The 21,672-nt window shown below is 49.1% G+C and overlaps 1 protein-coding gene across 1 annotated transcript; it reads left to right on the top strand.

The window, feature by feature from the left end:
* Positions 1-978: 978 nt before the first annotated feature.
* On the top strand, positions 979-21,267 carry SF3A1 (splicing factor 3a, subunit 1, 120kDa). The gene is made up of 16 exons (XM_012657991.1): positions 979-1,195; positions 4,413-4,534; positions 9,002-9,209; positions 10,350-10,607; positions 13,280-13,354; positions 14,041-14,191; positions 14,526-14,719; positions 15,576-15,690; positions 15,968-16,153; positions 16,838-16,959; positions 17,049-17,294; positions 17,848-18,055; positions 18,571-18,725; positions 19,702-19,803; positions 19,918-19,989; positions 20,757-21,267. The coding sequence occupies exons 1-16, from the start codon at positions 1,133-1,135 to the stop codon at positions 20,856-20,858; spliced, it is 2,379 nt and encodes a 792-aa protein (XP_012513445.1). The 5' UTR covers positions 979-1,132; the 3' UTR covers positions 20,859-21,267.
* Positions 21,268-21,672: the final 405 nt, after the last annotated feature.

Genomic DNA, 21,672 nt, shown 5'->3' with positions numbered 1-21,672 from the left:
TGTGCCCACTGAAATTCAAAGTCACCACCAAGAAAACACTCTGGAAACTCTAAAACCAACTATATGGCAGTTGTCAGTCTCTGACCTGAGGTGGTTAATTGCCTGGATCCCTGGGGACACTGAAGGGACCGAGTGAGAACAAAGGAATAACTAATTGCACTAATAGTGGAGTAAGACTGGCCTGAGTTTGGATTCCCACTCCACCAACTCCGAACTTCACTGTCCTTATTTGTAGATTGCTACAGGGAATAATACATCCTAGGTATCATTATTATTCCACATTAATAATAACAATGACATAAGCCAGCTAGGACGTGTGTGGGGCAGGGCGGGGGGAGGAGCTCTCAGGAGCGGGAGAGCAGCCTGCAGGATTCCAGGCTTGCCTAGGGGAAGCGAGGGGCGTAGTCCGCAGGGCCGCACCTGTGGGAGTGAGGCGTGGAGCCTAAAGAAGCCTGATTTGAGAGGGTCCCGTGGGGCTTGCGGGCGGGGCTATGGAAGGCTGCAGGTGGAACTTAGAAGAGGCAGGGCCAAGGGAGAAAGGACCAGTGGGAATTAAGGGCATTGTTTTGGAAGGGGTCCTTGGAGGAGGTGGGCCTGGAGTGAAAGAGGGAGCTGTAAAGGAGTAGGAAGGTGGGGCCTTGAGGCTGCAGGCCTGAGGGGAGAGGGGCTCTCCTAAGTGAGAGGCCAACGGGAGGGAGCGGGGCCCGTGGACTGCGGGGTCGGAGGGGGCGAAGAATTGGCTGTGGAGTAAAGGAGGGGTCAAGGCCGTGAGGTCAGGTGTAGAACATCTCACCTGCCTCCAGCGTCGCGCCTTCGGCCTCTGTGTCTGGCTGGCTCGTGGAACTGCCCCTGGCACGCCCACGGCTTCTGGGATCCCCTGAAACCCCTATCCCGGCGCCGCGGCCGCTGCCATGGCAACTGCGCCGCGAGCGGCGGCGCCCGCGGGGAGGGGCGGGAAGCACGCCACGGAGAGGGGGCGGACCCGGAAATGCGTCAGCCTCACCTCCTCGGCGACGACTCTCTCGGCTGCCGCCATCTTGGGAGCTCGTCGTACCGTCCGGCAGGGAGGCTATCTTGACGGTGCTCCTCTTACCGATACCGAGGCGGACTGGCAGCCCTGAGCGTCGCAGTCATGCCGGCCGGACCCGTGCAGGCGGTGCCTCCGCCGCCGCCGGTGGCCACCGAACCCAAACAGGTACCTCGCCCCCCCCGCACCTCAACCTGCAGCCCGAGCCGAGGCCTGGGCTCTCCTCCCTCGCGCTGGAAGAGGCGGCCTCTCTGGGAGGGATTGGAGGGACTGCAAGTCCCAGGAGGCTGCGCGCGTGCCGCGCTGTCTTCTCGTAGCGAACGAGCGCTCTAGGACAGTGGTTCTCAAAGTGGTCAGCGGACCAGCAGTATCAGCGCGACCTGGGAGCTTGTTAGAAATGCGGAGTCTCCGCCTAAGACCCTCTAAATAGGAATCTGCATTTTAACAAGATCCCAAGGTGATTTCACTAAAGTGTGAGAAGCATTGTTTCACCAACTGTCTTTGGCAGTTGGGCCTCCCAGCCTTTGCCCAGTAATCCAGTCTGCACGGTACATTTTTGGATGTTAATTCTCGGCGTCTACTCAGTGTTTACCCTAAGCCAGACACCGTGCCAGGCCCCGACGTCAGGGGCTTGAATGAGGCACGACCCTTCCCTGTGGAGCTCAGAGACTAGCGGGAAGACAGACATACCTGAATACTTAACAGATGTTTATTGTGCGGATCGCCATAAATGACATAGTGTCATCCATCATCCCTTAGAAAACTCTCAGTCATGGTACTGAAGATCATCTCTTAAAAAAAGAGAGAGAAAGCTCTCAGTTGAAGGGAAAACTGTGCATAAATAATTGTACAGTATCATATACTCTGTGCTAGAAGTTTTAGGTACAAAGGACATGGTAATCTAATAAGCATTGCTTGCTGGAGTCAGGAGGAAATTAAGGTAGGGGAGGATCACAGGAGCAAAAGGTAAATTGCTTTTAGAAGGATGAATAGGAGTTCACCAGGGAGGTGATTAGGGAAGGGAAATAGTAATTTTTATTCATTCATCAAACATTCATTGAGCATATACTATATGCTGATCACTGCTTTGGTTTCAGAATAAAGCAGGGACATGACTGAAGAGGCCATACCCTTTCCACAAATATTTAAGTGCCTTTGCATCTCTGGCATTTTCCCAGGCACTGGGGGAAAATAAACAAGGTAGTACCTGGTAGTAAGTACAAAGACTGAGGTAAGGATCAGATGTTGCCTCTGGTCAAGGGAAAATGAACAAGTGTTGAACTGTAGGGTTAGAAAAGCAGTGGCAGGAGGTGGGATTCTTAGGATTTGAACTTTTCCTCGTAGATGATGGTGAGAAAAGGAAGCGTTTTACACCAGATAGTGACATTTGCGTTTCAGAAATTCATGTAGGCAGGTAGTGGTGTGGAGAATCACTGGGAGTGTGGGAGACCAGTCAGTCACTCTGTTCAAAAGATGCTGAGGTTCAGAAGAACCATAAGAGACAAAGTAAAAAAAAAAGAGAGAGAAAGAAAAAACAAAACAAAAAAAGGTGCTGAGGGCCTAGCCTAGATTGGGAAAGGGGGATGGGGCAGAGGGGATGGGCAAGCTCTTGTCACAAGGGGGCTGATGGTACAGGTTCCCCAGCCAAAATGATGCGTTGGAATCCTGGTTCTGCCAATTGGACATTAAGCTCTCCCTTCCTCATCTGTTTTATGTCATCTGTAATATGGGGGTAATAAGAGTACTTAACCTTGTAGGACTCTCATAAGGGTTATGAGAGTTAACATCTTTAACGTGGTTAGAAAAGTATCTGGGACCTACTCTACTTGATAAATGATGACGTTTATTGTCATTGAGTGTGGAGGCTGAGGAGGGGAAAGGAGACCCAAATTTCTGTCCTGGATAATGGCATGGCCACTCATGAGGAAAGAGGTTAGAGATGAAAGTGCCCAGTGGTCCCTGGGATCTAAAGACAAAGGAGTGATCTGTGACATGGATTTGGGCGGCATTATTCAGCCTAGAGGCGGGAAGGGAAGTGAAGGACGTGGTTTTGAGTGCCTGACGGTGGTGTGAATACTGTGAAGAGAGCCAAGAACAGAATTTGGGGGGGTCTCTAGCATTACAGGGCAGGAGGTAAAACAGGAGCCGGGAAGGAAACGGGTGGAATCGTGAGCAAGAAGGACAGACAGGTGAGACTGGGGCCTGGGAGTTGAGTGGGAAGTTTTGTGAAAGAGTGGTCACTAGTCAAGGCCAGATAATGGCTGTAGTTGCCTATAATGGTGTAGGCAGTTTTGTTTTTTGTTTTTTGTTTTTTTTTTTGAGACAGAGTCTCACTCTTTTGCCCTGGCTAGAGTGCTGTGGCATCAGCCTAGCTCACAGCAACCTCAAACTCCTGGGCTCAAGCGATCCTTCTGCCTCAGCCTCCCAAGTAGCTGGGACTACAGGTGTGCGCCACCATGCCCGGCTAATTTTTTCTATGTATTTTTAGCTGTCCAATTAATTTCTTTCTATTTTTAGTAGAGACGGGGTCTCGCTCTTGCTCAGGCTGGTTTCGAACTCCTGAGCTCAAACAATCCTCCCGCCTCGGCCTCCCAGAGAGCTAGGATTACAGGCGTGAGCCACCGCGCCCAGCCAGTAGGCAGTTTTTGATTTTGGCAGGAGCACTTAAAATGAATGGGACCCAAATGGGAGGTGAGGAAGTAGGAAAGCCAAGACTGGAAAGAACTCAGGATGTTTAGCTACTAGAGGAAGGGGTGGGAGAAGGCACCAGCATAAAGGAACTTGTAGGCACGGGAGAAACTTTATTTTTCTAAGATGAGAGACTTGCCCCTTTGTTTACTAAGGGGAAGAAGCTGCTGAGGAAAGAATATTGGAGTTTATGGGACATTTAATATTGAATATTCCAGCAGAGTTTCACAAAACATTTGAGAATCGAATGTTGGTTAAGAGTGTGGAATGGATGCTGAGGGAAAGGGCATTCAAGGCAGAAGGAGCTGCCCAGTGAGGAATTTCCCGTTTCTTTATTCAGAAAACAATTATTGAATGTTCCATGCCAGGCATGGTGCTGGGTGCAGGGTTACAGACACGGCCTTCTGGATTCTGGACCATGGTTTCTCAGAATGTAGTCAGAGCCTCTGCATCCTGTATCATGTGGGCACTTGATAAAAATGCAGGTTTCTGGTCCTGCTGAGGCAGCCTAGCTAGTGGGGAGCCAGGAGGCTGCTCTTTTCCCTGGTTTCCCAGGAGTGGCCCATGCAAGTGCACTCCTGTTAAGAGAACTGCTTTTCTGAAGCAGAGGATCTGACCCGAGGGAAGTCTGTGGGTGACAGTCTGTGCTCTCAACAATATCCTAGAGGGGTTTAACAGTATTTCCTTGTTTTCATAGCCCACAGAAGAAGAAGCATCTTCAAAAGAGGATTCTACGCCTTCCAAGCCAGTGGTGGGGATTATTTACCCTCCTCCAGAGGTCAGAAATATTGTTGACAAGACTGCCAGCTTTGTGGCCAGGTAATGTAGCTACTTCTGCTAGAGTGGGTCAGAGGTGGATTTTAGCAGGAAGAGTTCCTGAATCAGCACAAGGATAATGCCTGGGCTTTTGGAGAGGCATTGTTGGCTTAGGCCTTTTAATTTGTCTAAAACCATAACATGGCAATTAGGTGGTAGCTTTTCTGACACAGCACAGCAGTGGCCAAAGTGACAGTCACACCTAACTCTATAGTCACCAGGAGCTTCTGCTTTCAAAACAGGCTTGAGGAAATGCCTGGAAAGCCGCTCTGTCAGAATGTATGTGTTTGTGTCTGAGCTGCTGGCCAGAGTAAGATAAAATGGAGCGTTGATCATTCTCATTATGCAAGGACTGCATTCCACAGAGCCTGAAATGAACCATCTGGAAAATTGAACAAAATGCCATCTCAGGGTTGTCTTATCTGAGGCAGGAGTGACGTAATGGGACTGAATGCAGTTCAATTACATCATGCAGGTGTTAGCTATCATCTCAATGGGATAGAAATTAGTCAGAGTTCCTCCCCTCCCTCCTTCCCACTGCACTTATACACGCACATCCTTGGGTGGAATCTTCTTTTTTTTTTTTTTTGAGACAGAGTCTCACTCAGCTGCCTGGGCTAAAGTGCCGTGGCGTCAGCCTAGCTCACAACAACCTCGAACTCCTGGGCTCAAGCGATCCTACTGCCTCAGCCTCCCAAGTAGCTGGGACTACAGGCATGTGCCACCGTGTCCAGCTAGTTTTTTCTATATATATTTTTAGTTGTCCAGCTAATTTCTTTCTATTTTTTATAGTAGAGACGGGGTCTCACTCTTGCTCAGGCTGGTCTTGAACTCCTGAGCTCAAACGATCCTCCTGCCTCGGCTTCCCAGAGTGCTAGGATTACAGGTGTGAGCCACCGTGCCCGGCCAAAGGGTGGAATCTTCTTGATGGCCACTTGACTCCAAAGGTCAATACATCACCTCATCTAGGGTATTTATAGTATTCCTTTGGCAACCAGTAGGCTATGTACAGCCTACAGATGTTTTGTTTGTCCTCACAATATTTTTTTAAAACTCAAATTAGTTGCCACTATTTAAAAATTAGGAGATTTTATAATTTTATAATCTAGATTATGGTGGCTCACGCCTGTAATGCTAGCACTTTGGGAGGCTGAGGTGGGAGGATTGCTCGAGGTTAGGAGTTCAAGACCAGCCTGAGCAACATAGCAAGATCCCATCTTTACAAAAAATAGAAAAATTACCTGGGCATAGTGGTGCTTGCCTATAGTCCCAGCTACTGGGGAAGCTGAGGCAGGAGGATCACTTGAGCCCAGGAGTTTGAGCTTGCAGTGAGCTATGATCAGCCATTGCCCTCCTGCCCAGGCAACAAAGTGAGACCCTGTCTCAAAAAAAAAAAAAAAAAAAATCTGGATTTCTGGCTTCTCTTGACCAATTGGACAGCTCTTCCTGCTCATCTGGCCCTGAGCAGACTGCTGCCCTCAGTCAGGGCATCTGCTCTCCAGCGGGCCACACCTTGACAGTCACTCCCCTGAGGCAGCATGCCCATCACTACACATCATTTAACATCCTTCCTTTCTCTGCCTTCTAATAAAATTAAACAGAATTACTCCAGTTAATGTGTTTTACTGTGTCAGCTCTGTGCAGTTTCATCTCTTCACATTTCCAGGCTTTAATTAACCTGGGTTTTCAGTTAAAAGCCGCTCTGTGCTTAATTGAACATTGTTAGGTCATGTCAGATTTAGGGAAGCAGGTGTTGTTTAAGATAAATGTTTAGTGTCTCATAGCAACACTCATGCTTCCCCTTTTCCCCTGATATTTTAAAAACAATAAATAGGAAAAGGGTGTTGGGTGAACAGTCACCACGATCTCACTACCAGAATGGTTTCTACCAGCTGTTTTCACTTTTTCCTGTTTCCTTCTGGCCCTTGCTATCCGTTTTTAGATTCTTATAATGCTAGCAGAGATACTTTCACATCCTTCTTTACCCCTCCACGGTGTGTCGTAGGCATTTTTCTGTGTCGCTCACTGTCCTGCTCATTCTGTGGAGAAGATGCACCATGTTGAAGTGAAGGACCTTCCTTGACTTGGCTGTCTCCCCTGTATTTTCCTTAGAGATTGCTTCCAGCATTTCAGTTTGGCAAATGAAACTATGGGGAAGTCTCTGAGCATTTTCTTTTTCTTTTATGTTGTTTCCTTTGAAGAAAATTCTGTGTAGCACATTACTGGCTAAAAGCATTTTTAAAGATTTCTTAAACATTTTGCTAAGTAGCTTTCCTATAGTTTTGCACCATCCTCTGCTGCTACAGAAATAAGAGTTTGTCAAGGTCCCTTAAAAATAACTATACACGCACATCTCTAGATAGATTTTTAGCTGCAGCGATTGCTTTTGTAGGCATTTCTAGAATCTCCAAACTTGCTTTCATTTACAAAGGGACAGACTGGGTTAGAGCAAGCATGCAGGATTCGGCTTCACTTCTGCTAGGTTCACGTGTGTTTCTGGAATGTGCAGCAGAAATCCGTAACTGAGTGGTTTTCCAAAAGGGATTTTTCTTTCTAGGTTGGGTCTTCCCTTTCCTGCATTTTCCTGTCAAGAAACTGAAGTGGAAATTACCCTTAAAAAGTCCCACCAGCTGGTTGAGTCAGAATCATGTCTTTTTCTGCTGAAATCTACTCCCTGTGTTAGAGAATATATTTCTAAAATTAACATTAAGCTGATTTAAAGCAACAAAATAGCTTGGAATGAACATGCCTGCCTTCTGATCGTTTTATCTTTCAGATTGTTCCCATATGTGGTGAGGTTATGTCTTAGGCGGTGATACACGAGACAACCAGGGCCTCTTTTTCTAGCAGCCCTTCGTCTGCCCTGGGCATTTGCTGGGCATGGTGGCCTAGTTTACCAGGATTTAAGTGAATATTCTCCCTCCTCTTTGTGTCTGGTTTGCATTATTTAAGGAGTGAGGTGGAAATGCTTTTTCCTAAAGCATGAGGTTCCAGTTGGACTAATTCATGGTCAGATTGAGACCTTATGGTGTTAGTCACACTACAGGGTGTGACCAGAACTTGCTGAGCAGCTGGCCTGGGTGTTGACCACCATCATGGCACAGATCGTCGTGGTGAATCTGGAGCACAGTGCTGCCTGCACCTTGTCTCCTGCCTTCTCACGGGACCAGGGGTGTGAAAGTCTGAAGAAAGTCACACCCTGGGGCCATGCCTGAATGTGTTTAGGGCAGCTCTGAGTGCAGAGTTCTGGCCAGAGAACGATGGAAGCCCCACAGACATGTGGAAAATTTATGGAACAGCCCCTTGCATTTGCCGGCCACTGTATGATTCAAAAAGGCTTTGGCATCTCCTGGACTAATTTGATCTTCTCAGTGGTACTTCATGGTAGAGAGGGAATATGGTACTAGCCACATTTTATACATGGGGAAATTGAGGCAAAGAGTAGTTTGGTAACTTGCTGTGGGTCTGAGTGAGTCAGTAGTGAACCTGAAGCCTGAATGTCCAGACCGATGTAGGTGCTGTAAGTGTGGCACCTTGAAATACTACCACTGGGACTTTTTAAAAATCAGAGTTCCCTAAACACTGTGACAGGGGCATTTTTTCATTATCCTGAGGTTTTGAAGACATGCAAACTGTGACCATGGGGCATATCTGGGCAACCATTTCAGGCGCAGAGAACAGTGGGAGACCATCCCCTGCAGATTTTACCACCCTCCGTCACCTGAATGTGCCTTGGACAGTAGCATAAATCTGGGTCCCTGTGGAGCAGGTTTCCTGTGTGGGCTTCACCAGTAGTAAGTGGGAGGATTTTAGATATTACTTGGACAAGGCATTAAATCATCTAAATTTTTATGTTTTTTTAGTGTTTTCTCATTACCTAAAGGACAGAGTCTAAGTTTGGTGCTATTATGTCTTTAACACCTCTTCAGCACTTGCTAACCTCCCCTTTTAACTAAGAGAACTAGCTTCAGCAAACTGTGAGCTAAATAAATTTTGAAAACGTTACTTTGTTTTCATCGTATTCACTTTTGACTCCTTTATCTTTAATTTTCTGTTGTTATTGGTAGAGACAGGGTCTCACTATGTTGCCCAGGCTGGTCTCAAACTCTTAGGCTCAAACAATCCTCCCACCTCAATTCCCAAGCAGCTGGGATTACGGGTGCAAGCCATTTTAAGTAAATAAATTTTGTTAAAAGAAAAGGGCAATAGCCCAGATGGTTTTAGAAATGGCAGAGGAGCTGAGAACTGACTGAGTTTGGGGAGACCCTGTGTGGAGGTGGCCTGGGTCAGGCTGAATGAGGCAGATAGCACTGACAGCTGCTCCCAGGAGGCCTGAGGAGGATGCCTGCTGTGCTGAAGGATGGGCTGGTTTGAGCAGTGGGTGGTGGCGTGAAGGAGGCTCGATGGACAGTGTTCTGGATCTAAGTAGTCACAAGGGTTGTTGTGATAATTCTTTTCTCTTGCTTCCAGAAACGGGCCTGAATTTGAAGCTAGGATACGACAGAACGAGATCAACAACCCCAAGTTCAACTTTCTGAACCCCAATGACCCTTACCATGCATACTACCGCCACAAGGTCAGCGAGTTCAAGGAGGGAAAGGCTCAGGAGCCCTCAGCTGCCATCCCCAAGGTCATGCAGCAGCAGCAGCAGGCCACCCAGCAGCAGCTGCCCCAGAAGGTTTGGAGCCCAGCCCCTCTCCTCACTTCCCCAGGGATGGTAGGGAAGCAAAGACAGGAGGGTATCCATAATTCCAGATGTCACAACCACCCAGGGAGAGAAGTGAGGTCATCCCCTTCTCACAGAGGCAGACGCTGAGGCTCAGACAGTGAAGTACTGGTAAGAGCTGGCATTTCTTGAGCACTACTTGTCAGAGCTCTGTGCTCAGTACCATAGGAGCCCTGACGCATTGACTCCTCACAGAGGGTGCAGGAGGAGGCTGGCAGATGAGGAATCCGAGGGTTGGGGGAAGTGTGATTTATCCAAGGCCTTGATCATGGCGAGAGGGCAGTGCCCTGGTGTGTGGAGGGCTTCCTACCTGACTGTGCTGAGGGAGGCAGTGTGGGCTGTGGGCCCCTTGTGCCATCCCTTGCCTTCTGTTTCATCTTCCCAGGCCCCCTCCACCTGGCCTGCCCTAATACCCTCTTCCCTGAGCTGAGGCCCAGCACTAGGGGCTGTTAATATTGTGAATGAAGATGGGCTGACACATGTTGCTTCCTGTGCAGACCTGGACTGGTCCCTTCATTTTGCTGCACCTCTGAGCCATGGTAGAAAAGGCAGCCCCTTGTTTTGAAGTGGGGTGTAAATGTTAAAGTCCAGTTCTAAGAAATGCATTGCAATTTACTACTCTTAGGGCCTCAGGCTACCTCAGTTTCTGCATCTATAAGAAGGATTCATGTGACCTGATCTGTTTTTCTCATGGTTCATGTGGAGGTCATGGAAACACTCTGTACAGTGGAGTTCTCTGCACACATGTAGGCTTTACTGCATTTCCATCCCACTTGGGTGGGGTTGAATAAGCCACGTTCCTGTTGGATATTCTGCCATCCAGTTTTGGCCCTTGATTTCAGGGCAGGAGCAGAGAGATAGAAGGGCACAGGTCTCACTTGAAGCTGTTCAGCGAGTTGAGGCCACGGTGGGCCAGGAAACTGATGCTCTTGTGAGTTAGGATTCTTTCACACCAATGCCAATGGTGTGTACGTAATTAGCAGAAATGTAGTGGTCCATGGCCATGCTGCTTGGGGGGAGGGCATTCCTGCCCCTTCTCTCTGGAGCCTGTCCACCCCATACCTCCTGCTTCATACTCCCTCTGCTTCTTAGGTCCAAGCCCAGGTGATCCAAGAGACCATCGTGCCCAAAGAGCCTCCTCCCGAGTTTGAGTTCATTGCCGACCCCCCCTCCATCTCGGCCTTTGACTTGGATGTGGTGAAGCTGACAGCTCAATTTGTGGCCAGGAATGGGCGCCAGTTTCTCACCCAACTGATGCAGAAAGAGCAGCGCAACTACCAGTTTGACTTTCTCCGCCCACAGCACAGCCTTTTCAACTACTTCACGAAGCTGGTGGAACAGTATACCAAGGTGCCTGGGCAGGGCAGGGGCTGGGGTGATGGGCCTAGGGAAGGAAGACATCTTAACCACCAGAAACACTTTCTCCACTCACTGTCTATGGGACAGTGCTTCCCTGTGGGGACTCTGAGCAAATGTTACGAATGAATCCCAGTTTAATGTAAAATCTTGATTTCTATTCAGTTATTTCTTTAACTGCAACACAGAAAACTTGTTTCTAAAGAGAAATGAAACACATGGTTGCCAACTACTGTTAAGGTTGCTGCCTACTATGTGAGAAGGCCAAGTGATGCTAGCTGTTTTTAAGTACATTTCCATTTCAGTTGCCTAATACAGGGCCTGAGAAGAAGCAAGCCCTAAATAATTGCCTTCTATTATCTAATTTAAGTGTTTTTTCCTCCACTTTTCAGAAGCAGAAACAAGCTGAGAGAAGTAAAGTCACATATTCACGATCTGTCAGCTAGTAGAAATTTAAACCCGCATTTGACTCTAAAACCCTTGTTCTTAACCCTGTAAAGTCCCTTAAATCAGAAATATCATTTATATAGGAATTGAGAAATGTAACATAAGTTGCTATAACTGATATTATTGAGAACTTAAATATGCAGCAACTTCTCATTTAATTTCTGATAGCCTGTAAAGTAGCCATTATTATGATGTTCGCTTTGTAGAAGAGAAAACTAAGGCCCAGAGAAGTTAATTTGGCAGAGTCACACAGCTAGGAGGTTGCAGAGCTGGGCCTTGAGCTCTGGCATTTTTACTCCAGACCCCAATTCTTAATTACCATGTGACATTGCTGCAATCAAGAATCTGGACAGGTTAATACTGGTACTTAACACATTAACTGGCCACGTGAGTTGTATTATATTTAACTCAGGCTATAGTTTTGAGCCCAGGGCCTCGTGAAGCAAAGCCCTACAGTTGATTTGTGAAAATCTTACTTGTTGATGTTCTTATTGTTACAATTAATATTGACAAATCTTAAAATGTGGATTGCATTGCGTATAATTCATGCACAGAAAACAATAAAAAATAACAAATTAGAAAGGATCGTTTTGTTTTAATAAAACACTGTGGCCCCAAGGGAAAAAATTTTTTTAGTAGTGTGGCAGTCAGTGTGTTAAAATGTTTTAATTAGATCATTAATTTATTGCAAAGTACACTGGTATAGATTTGCCTGTGGCACATTTTTCTTGCTATACTTATAGCGGAGGTAATTTTCCTTTTCAGTGGGATGGTCTGTACATCTGTTCTTTTTTTTTTTTTTGAGACAGAGTCTTACTTTGTTGTCTGGGCTAAAGTGCTGTGGTGTCAACCTAGCTCACTGCAACCTCACGCTCCTGGGCTTAAGCGATCCTCCTGTCTCAGCCTCCCAAGTAGCTGGGATCACAGGCGTGCGACACCATGCCCAACTAATTTTTTCTATCTTTAGTTGCCCAGCTAATTTTTTTTCTATTTTTAGTAGAGACGGGGTCTTGCTCTTGCTCAGGCTAGTCTTAAAATCCTGAGCTCAGGCAATCCTCCCGCGTTGGCCTTCCAGAGTGCTGGAATTACAGGTGTGAGCCACTGCGCCCGGTGTGTACATCTGTTCTTGATATCTCAAATGAACACATGAAAAATCTAACTTGAAAGGACTCATAAGGATTTCCTCTAACTTCACTCAAAGTATATAATTAGAAAGAATTATAAAAATGTGTGTGTTTAGAATATGACCAAATGCAGAAGCAGAATAGCTAGAATAACAAACATTGAAGGCCAAAGGGTTACTGTAAGTAAACAGTATCAATTTTATTAATAAATGAGCCCTGGGTTAATTTCCCTCAGTGGACTGCTTCTAGGGTTAAAGGTCTTTTTATTCTGTTACTTTCCTGTTTTTCTTTCCCTGGAACTTGGGTATTGGCATTTACTGTTCTAACCTGAGGCACTGGTGTCTGTCTCTAGCCATGGAACACTGTGCACAGGTAGATTTTTGTGTAGAGGTATGAGGAGGATTGGGGTGTGGGGCTCAGCCACTTCACCAGTGGCAGTAGATACTGTTGGGGCATTTAGAATGGCTGGCTGTTTAACATAAAAGCAGCATTCATTCTCTCAGTAAACATACACTGTCAGACGTTATTCAGGGTACTGGATGTGTAATAGTGAACAGAAGACAGAAATCCCTGTCTTCGTGGAGTTTCTTGTCTAGTAGGGAGGAAACAAGTGCAATGTCAGCATATGTCAGATGGTGCTAAATATTATGGAGAAAAGGAAAGCAGGAGAGACAGAAATATAGGGAGGTGGGGCAGGGTAGGTTGCAGTCTTCAAAAGCATAGTCCGGGGAGATCTGAATAGTACTTTCAAAAGAAAAAGAGAGCAAATCATTTTTCTGAAAGCAGCCATCACATACTGACTGTGTTCTGTCAGTGTTTTGCATGCTTTCCTGCTAATCCTTAAAGCAGCGTTTTTAAAAAAGTCGATGGTACCAACTTTAAGTGATGGTGTCACCATTTTGTAGAAAGAAACCAAGTTACTGAGGTTAAGTAATTTGCCCAAAGTCCCATGGCCAAGTGGAGTTGGGATTGGGACCCAGAATTCTATGCTCTTACCTTCTGAGCCTTACCCAGGCCCAGGCCCTTACCCAGCCACCTTCTGTCCCATGTCGTGATACACTGACAGTTGCTTTAACTCTTCTTTGTTTTATTTAGATCTTGATTCCTCCCAAAGGCTTATTTACAAAGCTCAAGAAAGAGGCTGAAAACCCCCGAGAAGTTTTGGATCAGGTAAACAGTTACCGATGGTGCAAGTTCTGCTGTGTGGGTTCTATTTTGTGTTTAGGGACAATCTCTGAGGCAGTACCTTGTTATGTTCCAGGCCCAAGAGTAGTGGGAAGAAAGGCCTTGTGGCTAGAAAGGCCACAGAAACCTGGATTCCATATGCTTTCCATCATACCACTACTTTCTGCTTTGCTCTCAGATTCAGTCGGTTTCTTTCTCCTGAGCAAGTCCTCTGATGATAGATGCTTTTTGAACCCCCAGGTTTTCAGAGTCACGAAGGCATATTGGTGTTGGCTATTTTTGGCTGCATGAAGGCTTTTGTTTTTCAGCGTCTGAGACTGCTGCTTCTCTTGAGGACAGTACGTTGTCACGTAGACTTCCTGGAGGGTTTTGCTACTCTGGGCACAGAGCCCCTTGCCAACTTGAGCAGAAAACTTATAACAAATATTTGCTCTTGGGTCTAGACAGAGGGTGGTTTCTGTAGCATTTAGAATTTTCATCTGTCCAAACTCTGGGCCTGGCTGGAATCAGATGCAAACACTATAGTTTGTTCCAGGAAGTTCCCATTGTGGGCAGAGCAACATCCTGTTCTGAAGGAGGTTCTGGTTTGGTGAAGGCCCTGGAGGTGATAGCCCCATGGAGAACAGATTCTGATTCAGCTTAGCACCTTGCTGTTTCCCATCTCCTGACAGGTGTGTTACCGAGTGGAGTGGGCCAAGTTCCAGGAGCGTGAGAGGAAGAAGGAAGAAGAGGAGAAGGAGAAGGAGCGGGTGGCCTATGCTCAAATTGACTGGCATGATTTTGTGGTTGTGGAAACAGTGGACTTCCAACCCAATGAGCAGGGTAGGTCTGTGAGAGGAGAGTGACTCCAGATGAGAAGCCAGGAAATCTGAGCCATCCTGGGAGACTTTGGACGAGTGTTCCCAGGTTGCAGCCAAATCTCACAGAGGGCTTTATCAATATTTGCTTCCTCCCTGCTCCCAGAAGACTTCAGTTGTACCACTTTCCCCAAATTACGTCCAATTCAATATAGATGTATTGTGCCAGACCCTGGGTGGGCCTCTGGAGGTAGGAAGAGAAATCAGACAGAGCCCCAGCCTTGGAGAGTCCAGACAGACAGGGCAATAGGTGGGTCTTTGTTAAGGAATCTCTTTGACTCTGGCTCACCCTCTGGTAGGGAACTTCCCTCCCCCCACCACGCCGGAGGAGCTGGGGGCCCGAATCCTCATTCAGGAACGCTATGAGAAGTTTGGGGAGAGTGAGGAGGTCGAGATGGAGGTCGAATCTGATGAGGAGGACGAGAAACAGGAGAAAGCAGAGGAGCCTTCTTCCCAGCTGGACCAGGACACCCAAGTGCAAGACATGGATGAGGTGAGCTTTTGGGTGGGCCTATAGGATGACCTTTCTCCCTGGAGCCCCAGCTGCAGTCAGAGATCCAGCTCCCTTGTGTGCCTTATAAGGCAGCGTGGGTCCTGAACAGGGCTGTACAGCTGCCCAACCCCAGACAGCACAGAGCCTCTTTCCAGCTCTGGCAACAAAGATTCATTCAAGGCAAGGATCTAAAAGCTGTACTGGCCCTGTTCTGTGGCCTTCCCCTTTGCCTACAGGCCCTATACCCACTGCCTCATGCTAGCCCTCATTTAGGGAGCACTCCGCATCATCCTATGCTTTGGTATATTTTGAGCTCCTAGCCAGGCCCCAGGCTCCCAGAGCTTTTCTAAATGTATCCGATACTTCCTTTTGGACATCCCTACCCCCTTCAAGCCATGCACTCCTAGCAGGCATAAACTGTCCAGAGCCAAACTGCTCTCCCCCTTGGAAAGAATTTGTGTACAGTCTGAGAAGAAAGGGCTCCTGTGTCTGTGGGAATTGACTTTTTCTCTCCCTCCCAGCATTGCTCTGTGAGCAGCTACCATTGAGTGCTGACTCGCCTCCTGCACCCCTCCCCAGCATGTTAAGTGCCCTTGGCCTCTTGGGACTGCCTGGTGCCAACTGCTGGAAATGCCTGGGAGGAATGTTAGCACCATGGCCCCCAGCGCTCCCATTCATGCTTTAAGGAAGCAGCTTGGCCTGCTGCCGGCTGGCCTCAGCTGCACTGAGAGGCTTAGCACATGGATGCTGGCTGGCAGAGGCCAAGGCTCCCTGCCACCCTGAGAGCTGCCAGGGCTCAGCTGCAGGGAAGTGGCCTCTCATCCCTTCTGAGTCCTGCTACTGCTTTGCTTTTCAGGGTTCAGATGATGAAGAAGGGCAGAAAGTGCCCCCACCGCCAGAGACACCCATGCCTCCGCCTCTGCCCCCGACTCCAGACCAAGTCATTGTCCGCAAGGATTATGATCCCAAAGGTGTGGCCTGCTTCCTAGCCCTAGACCACCTAGGAAGGTCCTGTGTGCCCTCGTGCCTTCCTCAGACCTGGCTGTTTCTGAGAGGACTTGAGGTGGCTTGTTGTAAAAGCAATGGTAGTCTCTCTTTTACAGGCATTGTGGTGGGGAACAAGACTTAGTCATCTCTGGTGCCTTGGTGCCTTGCACAGTGTCCCGTACAAGGGTAGCGCTGAATGGATGTGTCACTTAACCCAGGCTGCCATCCTGTGTTCTTACTCAAACATCTGTTTCCTTTTAGCTTCTAAGCCCCTGCCTCCAGCCCCTGCTCCAGATGAATATCTTGTGTCCCCCATCACGGGGGAGAAGATCCCTGCCAGCAAAATGCAGGAACACATGCGCATCGGGCTTCTCGACCCCCGCTGGCTGGAGCAGCGGGATCGCTCCATCCGTGAGAAGCAGAGTGACGATGAGGTGTACGCACCAGGTGAGTGGGAACTCCAAGAGATCCCATGGGAATTTCCAAATTACGGTCAACTCCCTTTAAGCAAATGTAGGAAGCAACAATTGAGGTCAGCAAAAGCTTTTGAGGATAGATGCAGCCCTCGATGTTGCAAAAGAACTCCCCATTTTCCAGAAGGACTCCCCACAGGAATCCTCCAAAGGCAGGCACTAACGTACATGACATATGCCTGCTGACATCCCAGAGCAAGATCTGGCTATTGGCAGGGGGGTTGCTCATTCCTGTGGCTTTCTTAGAACGAGGGAACTGATGGCTAGAGTACTCTGAGCTCCTTGGAATGGAACAGGGGTCCTGTAGCTGCGGTGTGAGAAGCAGACGATAGGGAGGGAACCATGCCAGAGGTGGGAGACCAGGCTTTTAGTCCTGATTCTGCACTTACCACTCATGTGGCCCTGTCTGCACAGTTGCCTTCTCTGGCCCACCATCCTTTTAGAAGTCAGAGGGGTTTGACAAGCACTCGGTTTATAAGCTTAGTGCCGATTGGGCAGCTTTCCCCAGGCTCAGAGAACAGGAGTGCTGTGTTGGAGCCCGGAGTCACCCTCATCCCATCCTCCACCTTGCACACCAGGAAAGTTGCTGCCTTGTCACAAGGACACATGGTTTAGTTTCCTTTTCTGTCCCCTGCTCCTGTTCTGTGACTGTGTACAGGTCTTGATATTGAGAGCAGCTTGAAACAGTTGGCTGAGCGGCGTACCGACATCTTCGGTGTAGAGGAAACGGCCATCGGTAAGAAGATCGGTGAGGAGGAGATCCAGAAGCCAGAGGAAAAGGTGTGGCTAACAGATCCTAGTGCCTTCCCTGCCCTTAGTTTCCCACACTGGATTCAGTTCCAGGAGTCCTGACAAGCTTTGCCTTACAGGTGACCTGGGATGGCCACTCGGGCAGCATGGCCCGGACCCAGCAGGCTGCCCAGGCCAACATTACCCTCCAGGAGCAGATCGAGGCCATCCATAAGGCCAAGGGCCTGGTGCCGGAAGATGACACCAAAGAGAAGATTGGCCCCAGCAAACCGAATGAAATCCCCCAGCAGCCACCACCTCCGTCTTCAGCCACCAACATCCCCAGCTCAGCCCCACCCATCACCTCGGTGCCCCGACCACCCACGGTAAGCCAGCAGCCAGCCTGTGACTGACGTTTTAGGGTTCATGGGGTTGGACACTGTTGGCTGAGAAGGGCAGCTACCTTATAGTGGGGCCTGAGTGCTGAGAGGGTCAAGTTGAAAGAGCAAGAACCCTTTAAAAGGAAGTGGGAACCTCTGGCCTGATCTATCTTCAGAGGAGGATTGGAACAGGCAGGGAGACAAGGGGCAGTTTGCAGCAGAGAAAGGCTATATGGCTTAGCGGGTCTTTGAGGACTGCTGGCCTGTCTCCAGGAGGCTTAGTCAAGGTTAACCTCTTTAGTGGCTCTCAGTGTTTGCCACGAGCAGCTCGTTGAGTTTGACCCGCTGAGTCCCAAGTCGAGAGAGCTGCCCTGGTCCTCTCAGCAACTCAGTTTCTGTCAGATGCCCAGTGTGAGGCTGTAGTCTATCAGCACCAGGGCGTTGAGGCAGAGCTACCCAGCCCCATCCTCAGGGTTGTAGGTGGCTAGTTGCTAGCTGTGTGTACCCTTGGAATCCAGCTTTGGCTTCCTGTCACATGTGGGTTCCTTGCCCTCCACAGATGCCGCCTCCTGTCCGTACTACAGTTGTGTCTGCGGTACCCGTCATGCCCCGGCCCCCAATGGCGTCTGTGGTCCGGCTGCCCCCTGGCTCAGTGATCGCCCCAATGCCACCCATCATCCATGCACCCAGGATCAATGTGGTGCCCATGCCTCCCTCGGCCCCTCCTATCATGGCACCTCGCCCACCTCCCATGATTGTGCCAACAGGTCAGTGTCTTAGCAGCTTTACAGGCCACTGGGTCAGGGACCACAGGCCAAGCACTGTCAACAGAGCACTGGCTAATGTTAGTACCACATGTTTCAGCTTTGTAATCTCCCCTTTCAAATCCTCACCAGCCCAGAGGAGAGCCCTGGTTTCCCATGTGAAAGATTCCCAAGCCTGGAGCTGGGAGCCACAGTTCGATGGGAGTCTGAAATGGCAAAGCTGGTGTCTGCACTTAGAGGTTAGGCCCCAGACAGACTCAGAAGCCTGACAGGTGTTTGTTGGCTGGTACCCACTCCATCCATCAGTCCTGCCTCTCCTCCAGTCTCTTGCTGTCCAATGTGGGCAGCCTCCCAGGTTACCCTGCCAGGGAACCTAATCTAATGCCTGCCAGACTCAGCAAGGAGTAGCACTTCACACATCTGACTGGGGGAACCTTTGTAATCTTTCAAATCCTCACCAGCCTGAGTCCCGGGCCCCTTCCCCCCACTCATGGGCCTGCTTATTCCTGTCTTTGCAGCCTTTGTGCCTGCTCCACCTGTGGCACCCGTCCCAGCTCCGGCCCCAATGCCCCCCGTCCATCCCCCACCTCCCATGGAAGATGAGCCCACCTCCAAGAAACTGAAGACCGAGGATAGCCTCATGCCTGAGGAGGAGTTCCTGCGTAGGAACAAGGTATGTGGTTGCAGAGTGCTGCCTGTGGCCTGGAATCTCTAGCTGGGGGGTCTAGTCCCACCCTAGGCACATATTCCCCTGGCCGACCTGTTTCCACTCATGGTTTGGCTTCTGGGGTCTAGGTCAGCCATCGGAGGCTTCTTAGGGCTTCTGAGTGCACACGAAATGTGGGATCAGCAATTGCAGGAATGGTGGTGTTCCCTCTGGTATGGACTCTTCTAGAGGCCAGCAGGAACCCCAGCTGCACAGGTAGCAGAACTCAGGTGTGGGAGGGACCCTAGACACCTGGAGGAAATCCTGGATGCAGTTCTTAAATTCACTGTGGCCTTCCTCCCCAGTTCCAGCCCTCTGGAGGTCTGCCTGTTGTGGAGGGGTCCTGGTGGGGACTGGAGTAAGGGGAGGTGGGAACCATGGCACTGCTGGTTCCTAGGAAAGCTGGTTGGCTCCAGTGAAGAGGCAGAAACAGCCCCAGCCCCTGCTCCCCCGGTGTGTTTAACCAAGCCTTTTTTAACTTTTTAATAATAGTTCTCATTTCTTTGAGTACTTATTCGAGTGCCAGGATAGAGCTAAGCACTTTACAGGCGCTTTTCCATTTAATGCTCACAACAGTTATGATCAACCATCATACTGATAATAGCATTGAGGCTCAGAGAGACCTAATTAGCTGGGAAGCTGAATTGGGAACCCAGGTCTTCCCCTTATAATGCTTCTTGGGGTTTGCAGAGCATTTTCACTACTTTAGCTCCAGACTCAGCAGGAGGCAAGATAAAGGTGGTTTTAAAGAAAAGAAACCAAATCTTGAAGAGGGGAAGGGACTTGTGCAACATCACAAGTGATATCAGATGTCATTCGGCGGCCAGAATCCAGGTGCCCAGATGCACAGGTGATATTATCTGGACTGGCCCAGAAATAGCATTGTAGGGTTCCTGATTGGCTCCGGGCTCCCCAGGCATAATGACTGCCTCCTGTTTTACAGGGTCCAGTGTCCATCAAAGTCCAGGTGCCCAACATGCAGGATAAGACGGAATGGAAACTGAATGGGCAGGTGCTGGTCTTCACCCTTCCGCTCACAGACCAGGTATGGGTTGCTGCCATCAGCTGGCATCAGGTGTATGGGAGCCAAGGGGTCAGGGGATGTCTTCCTCCGGCTGGCCTTAGCAAGAGGGTAAATGACCTCTCCTTGGTCCCACAGGTGTCTGTCATTAAGGTGAAGATTCATGAAGCCACTGGTATGCCTGCAGGGAAACAGAAGCTGCAGTATGAGGTGAGTCAGTGTCCACCGTCCTACCCCTGGGTCCTAACACCTCTGCCATCACAGAAGCTAAATCCCATGTGGAAACCCAGTGGGGAGTGGAGAAACATCTGGGTGTGGCCATCTGAGTCCAACCTGGAAGCGATGGTGCTGGCTGGGAGTGCTGGGCCAGGCGAGCCTGACAGTGTGAAGCTCTGGCAGGGTCACAGTAGTCGTAGTTTGTGTGGGGGCCAGAAAACGCTTTGCCTCAATGATTAGAGGGTAGAGATCTGGGGACAAGACTTGGGAGTGGCTCTGGAGGTTCCTGACCCAGCGGTGCTGTCCTAGCAAGCAGTGTGCTCTCTAGCAGCCTGGCATTACACACGGGCACAGAGGTGGTAGTCCAGCCAGCCTGGTGCCTGCCAGATCGCATGCAGGGCCGGTGTTCTCCCTCTCTGGACCTCAGTTTCCTTCACTATATAGTGAGGCTGTTGGGCTAGGTGATGTCTAAAGATCTTGTAATTTGAGAGTCAAAACTCCTTGGGGTTTGTCAGGGCCAGCTTTTTAGGGAGTTGAGCTTTGAGTCAAATGTTGACAAAGGGGAAGAGCATAAATTGGTGAGAAGGAAGGAAAAGAGTGGGAGGAAGGAGAGCCCTCCAGTCCCCTGCCTGCTCCCTTCCCTCAAGCTCCTGTGTTTGCTAAGTTCAGAGTGTGAACAGGCTAAGTTCAGAGTTGTAAGGCTGCAGCGGTGTGCCCCAGGCCAGGTTGCCCCTAACTAAGGCATGGTGTCTGTTTTCCAGGGCATCTTCATCAAGGATTCCAACTCGCTGGCTTACTACAATATGGCCAATGGTGCCGTCATCCACCTGGCCCTCAAGGAGAGAGGCGGGAGGAAGAAGTAGAAGAGAGAAACCCACTGTCAGGTCCCTGCCATTTTGCCTCTCCTGTCCCCCACCCCCTGCCCCAGACCCAGGAGGCTTACCTGGAGCCTTGGGCCCTGCCTGCATATTAGTTTCCCTCTTACTCAATTTGGGAATTTAAATTGTCCTACACAGGTTCATTCCTCCCACCCCTTCCCCACGTTGGTAAAAGTAGCAGGGATTTCTAAGCCACTCTTTGGAATCCCTTTGCGTTAGGGTGTCTTTCTTCAGGCAGCCCATTAGGAACTGAGAGCCCAGAGATGTCCTGCAGGATAGTTTCATAGAGCTAAGTGGTACTTGGCTGATAGAATGTGATTGTTGTTGTCATTAATCATTTTGTATCTTGCCATGGGCTATCTAATAAACCTCTTGGACCTTCTTGTGAAATCAATGTAATAAGACTTGTCCCTCGGCCACCTGTGCCCCATCCAGATGCAAGGCACTGGGAACACTGAACAGTGCTGTGTGGCTTTTCTACTCTGAGCAATACTGGGGTTTGCAGCTAATTCTTGCTGCCATCTTATCTTTTATGTATAAGAATCTTTCTTAAACATTTAAAAAGCATTGTATTTGTATTGCCCTTTTAAAGCTTTGGGACTCTTCCAAAGACCTACCCCTATGTATTTACCAAATCGAAACAGGAAGCCTTCAGCATGCCAGACACCACAGAAGAACAAAGACAGGTGGTACAGTCCCTGGGCTAGTGGGCCACAGAGACACATGCAGATGAGACTCGAGGGCAGTGGTTTCCTACAGACCTGCAATCACCCATCACCTGATTGGCTCTGTGGCCCTG

Source organism: Propithecus coquereli, unplaced genomic scaffold (assembly GCF_000956105.1).
Source record: "Propithecus coquereli isolate 6110/MARCELLA unplaced genomic scaffold, Pcoq_1.0 Scaffold567, whole genome shotgun sequence".
NCBI lineage: Eukaryota > Metazoa > Chordata > Mammalia > Primates > Indriidae > Propithecus > Propithecus coquereli.
Note: the sequence above shows the minus strand (reverse complement) of the source record. Positions and strands in the feature narration are given on the sequence as shown.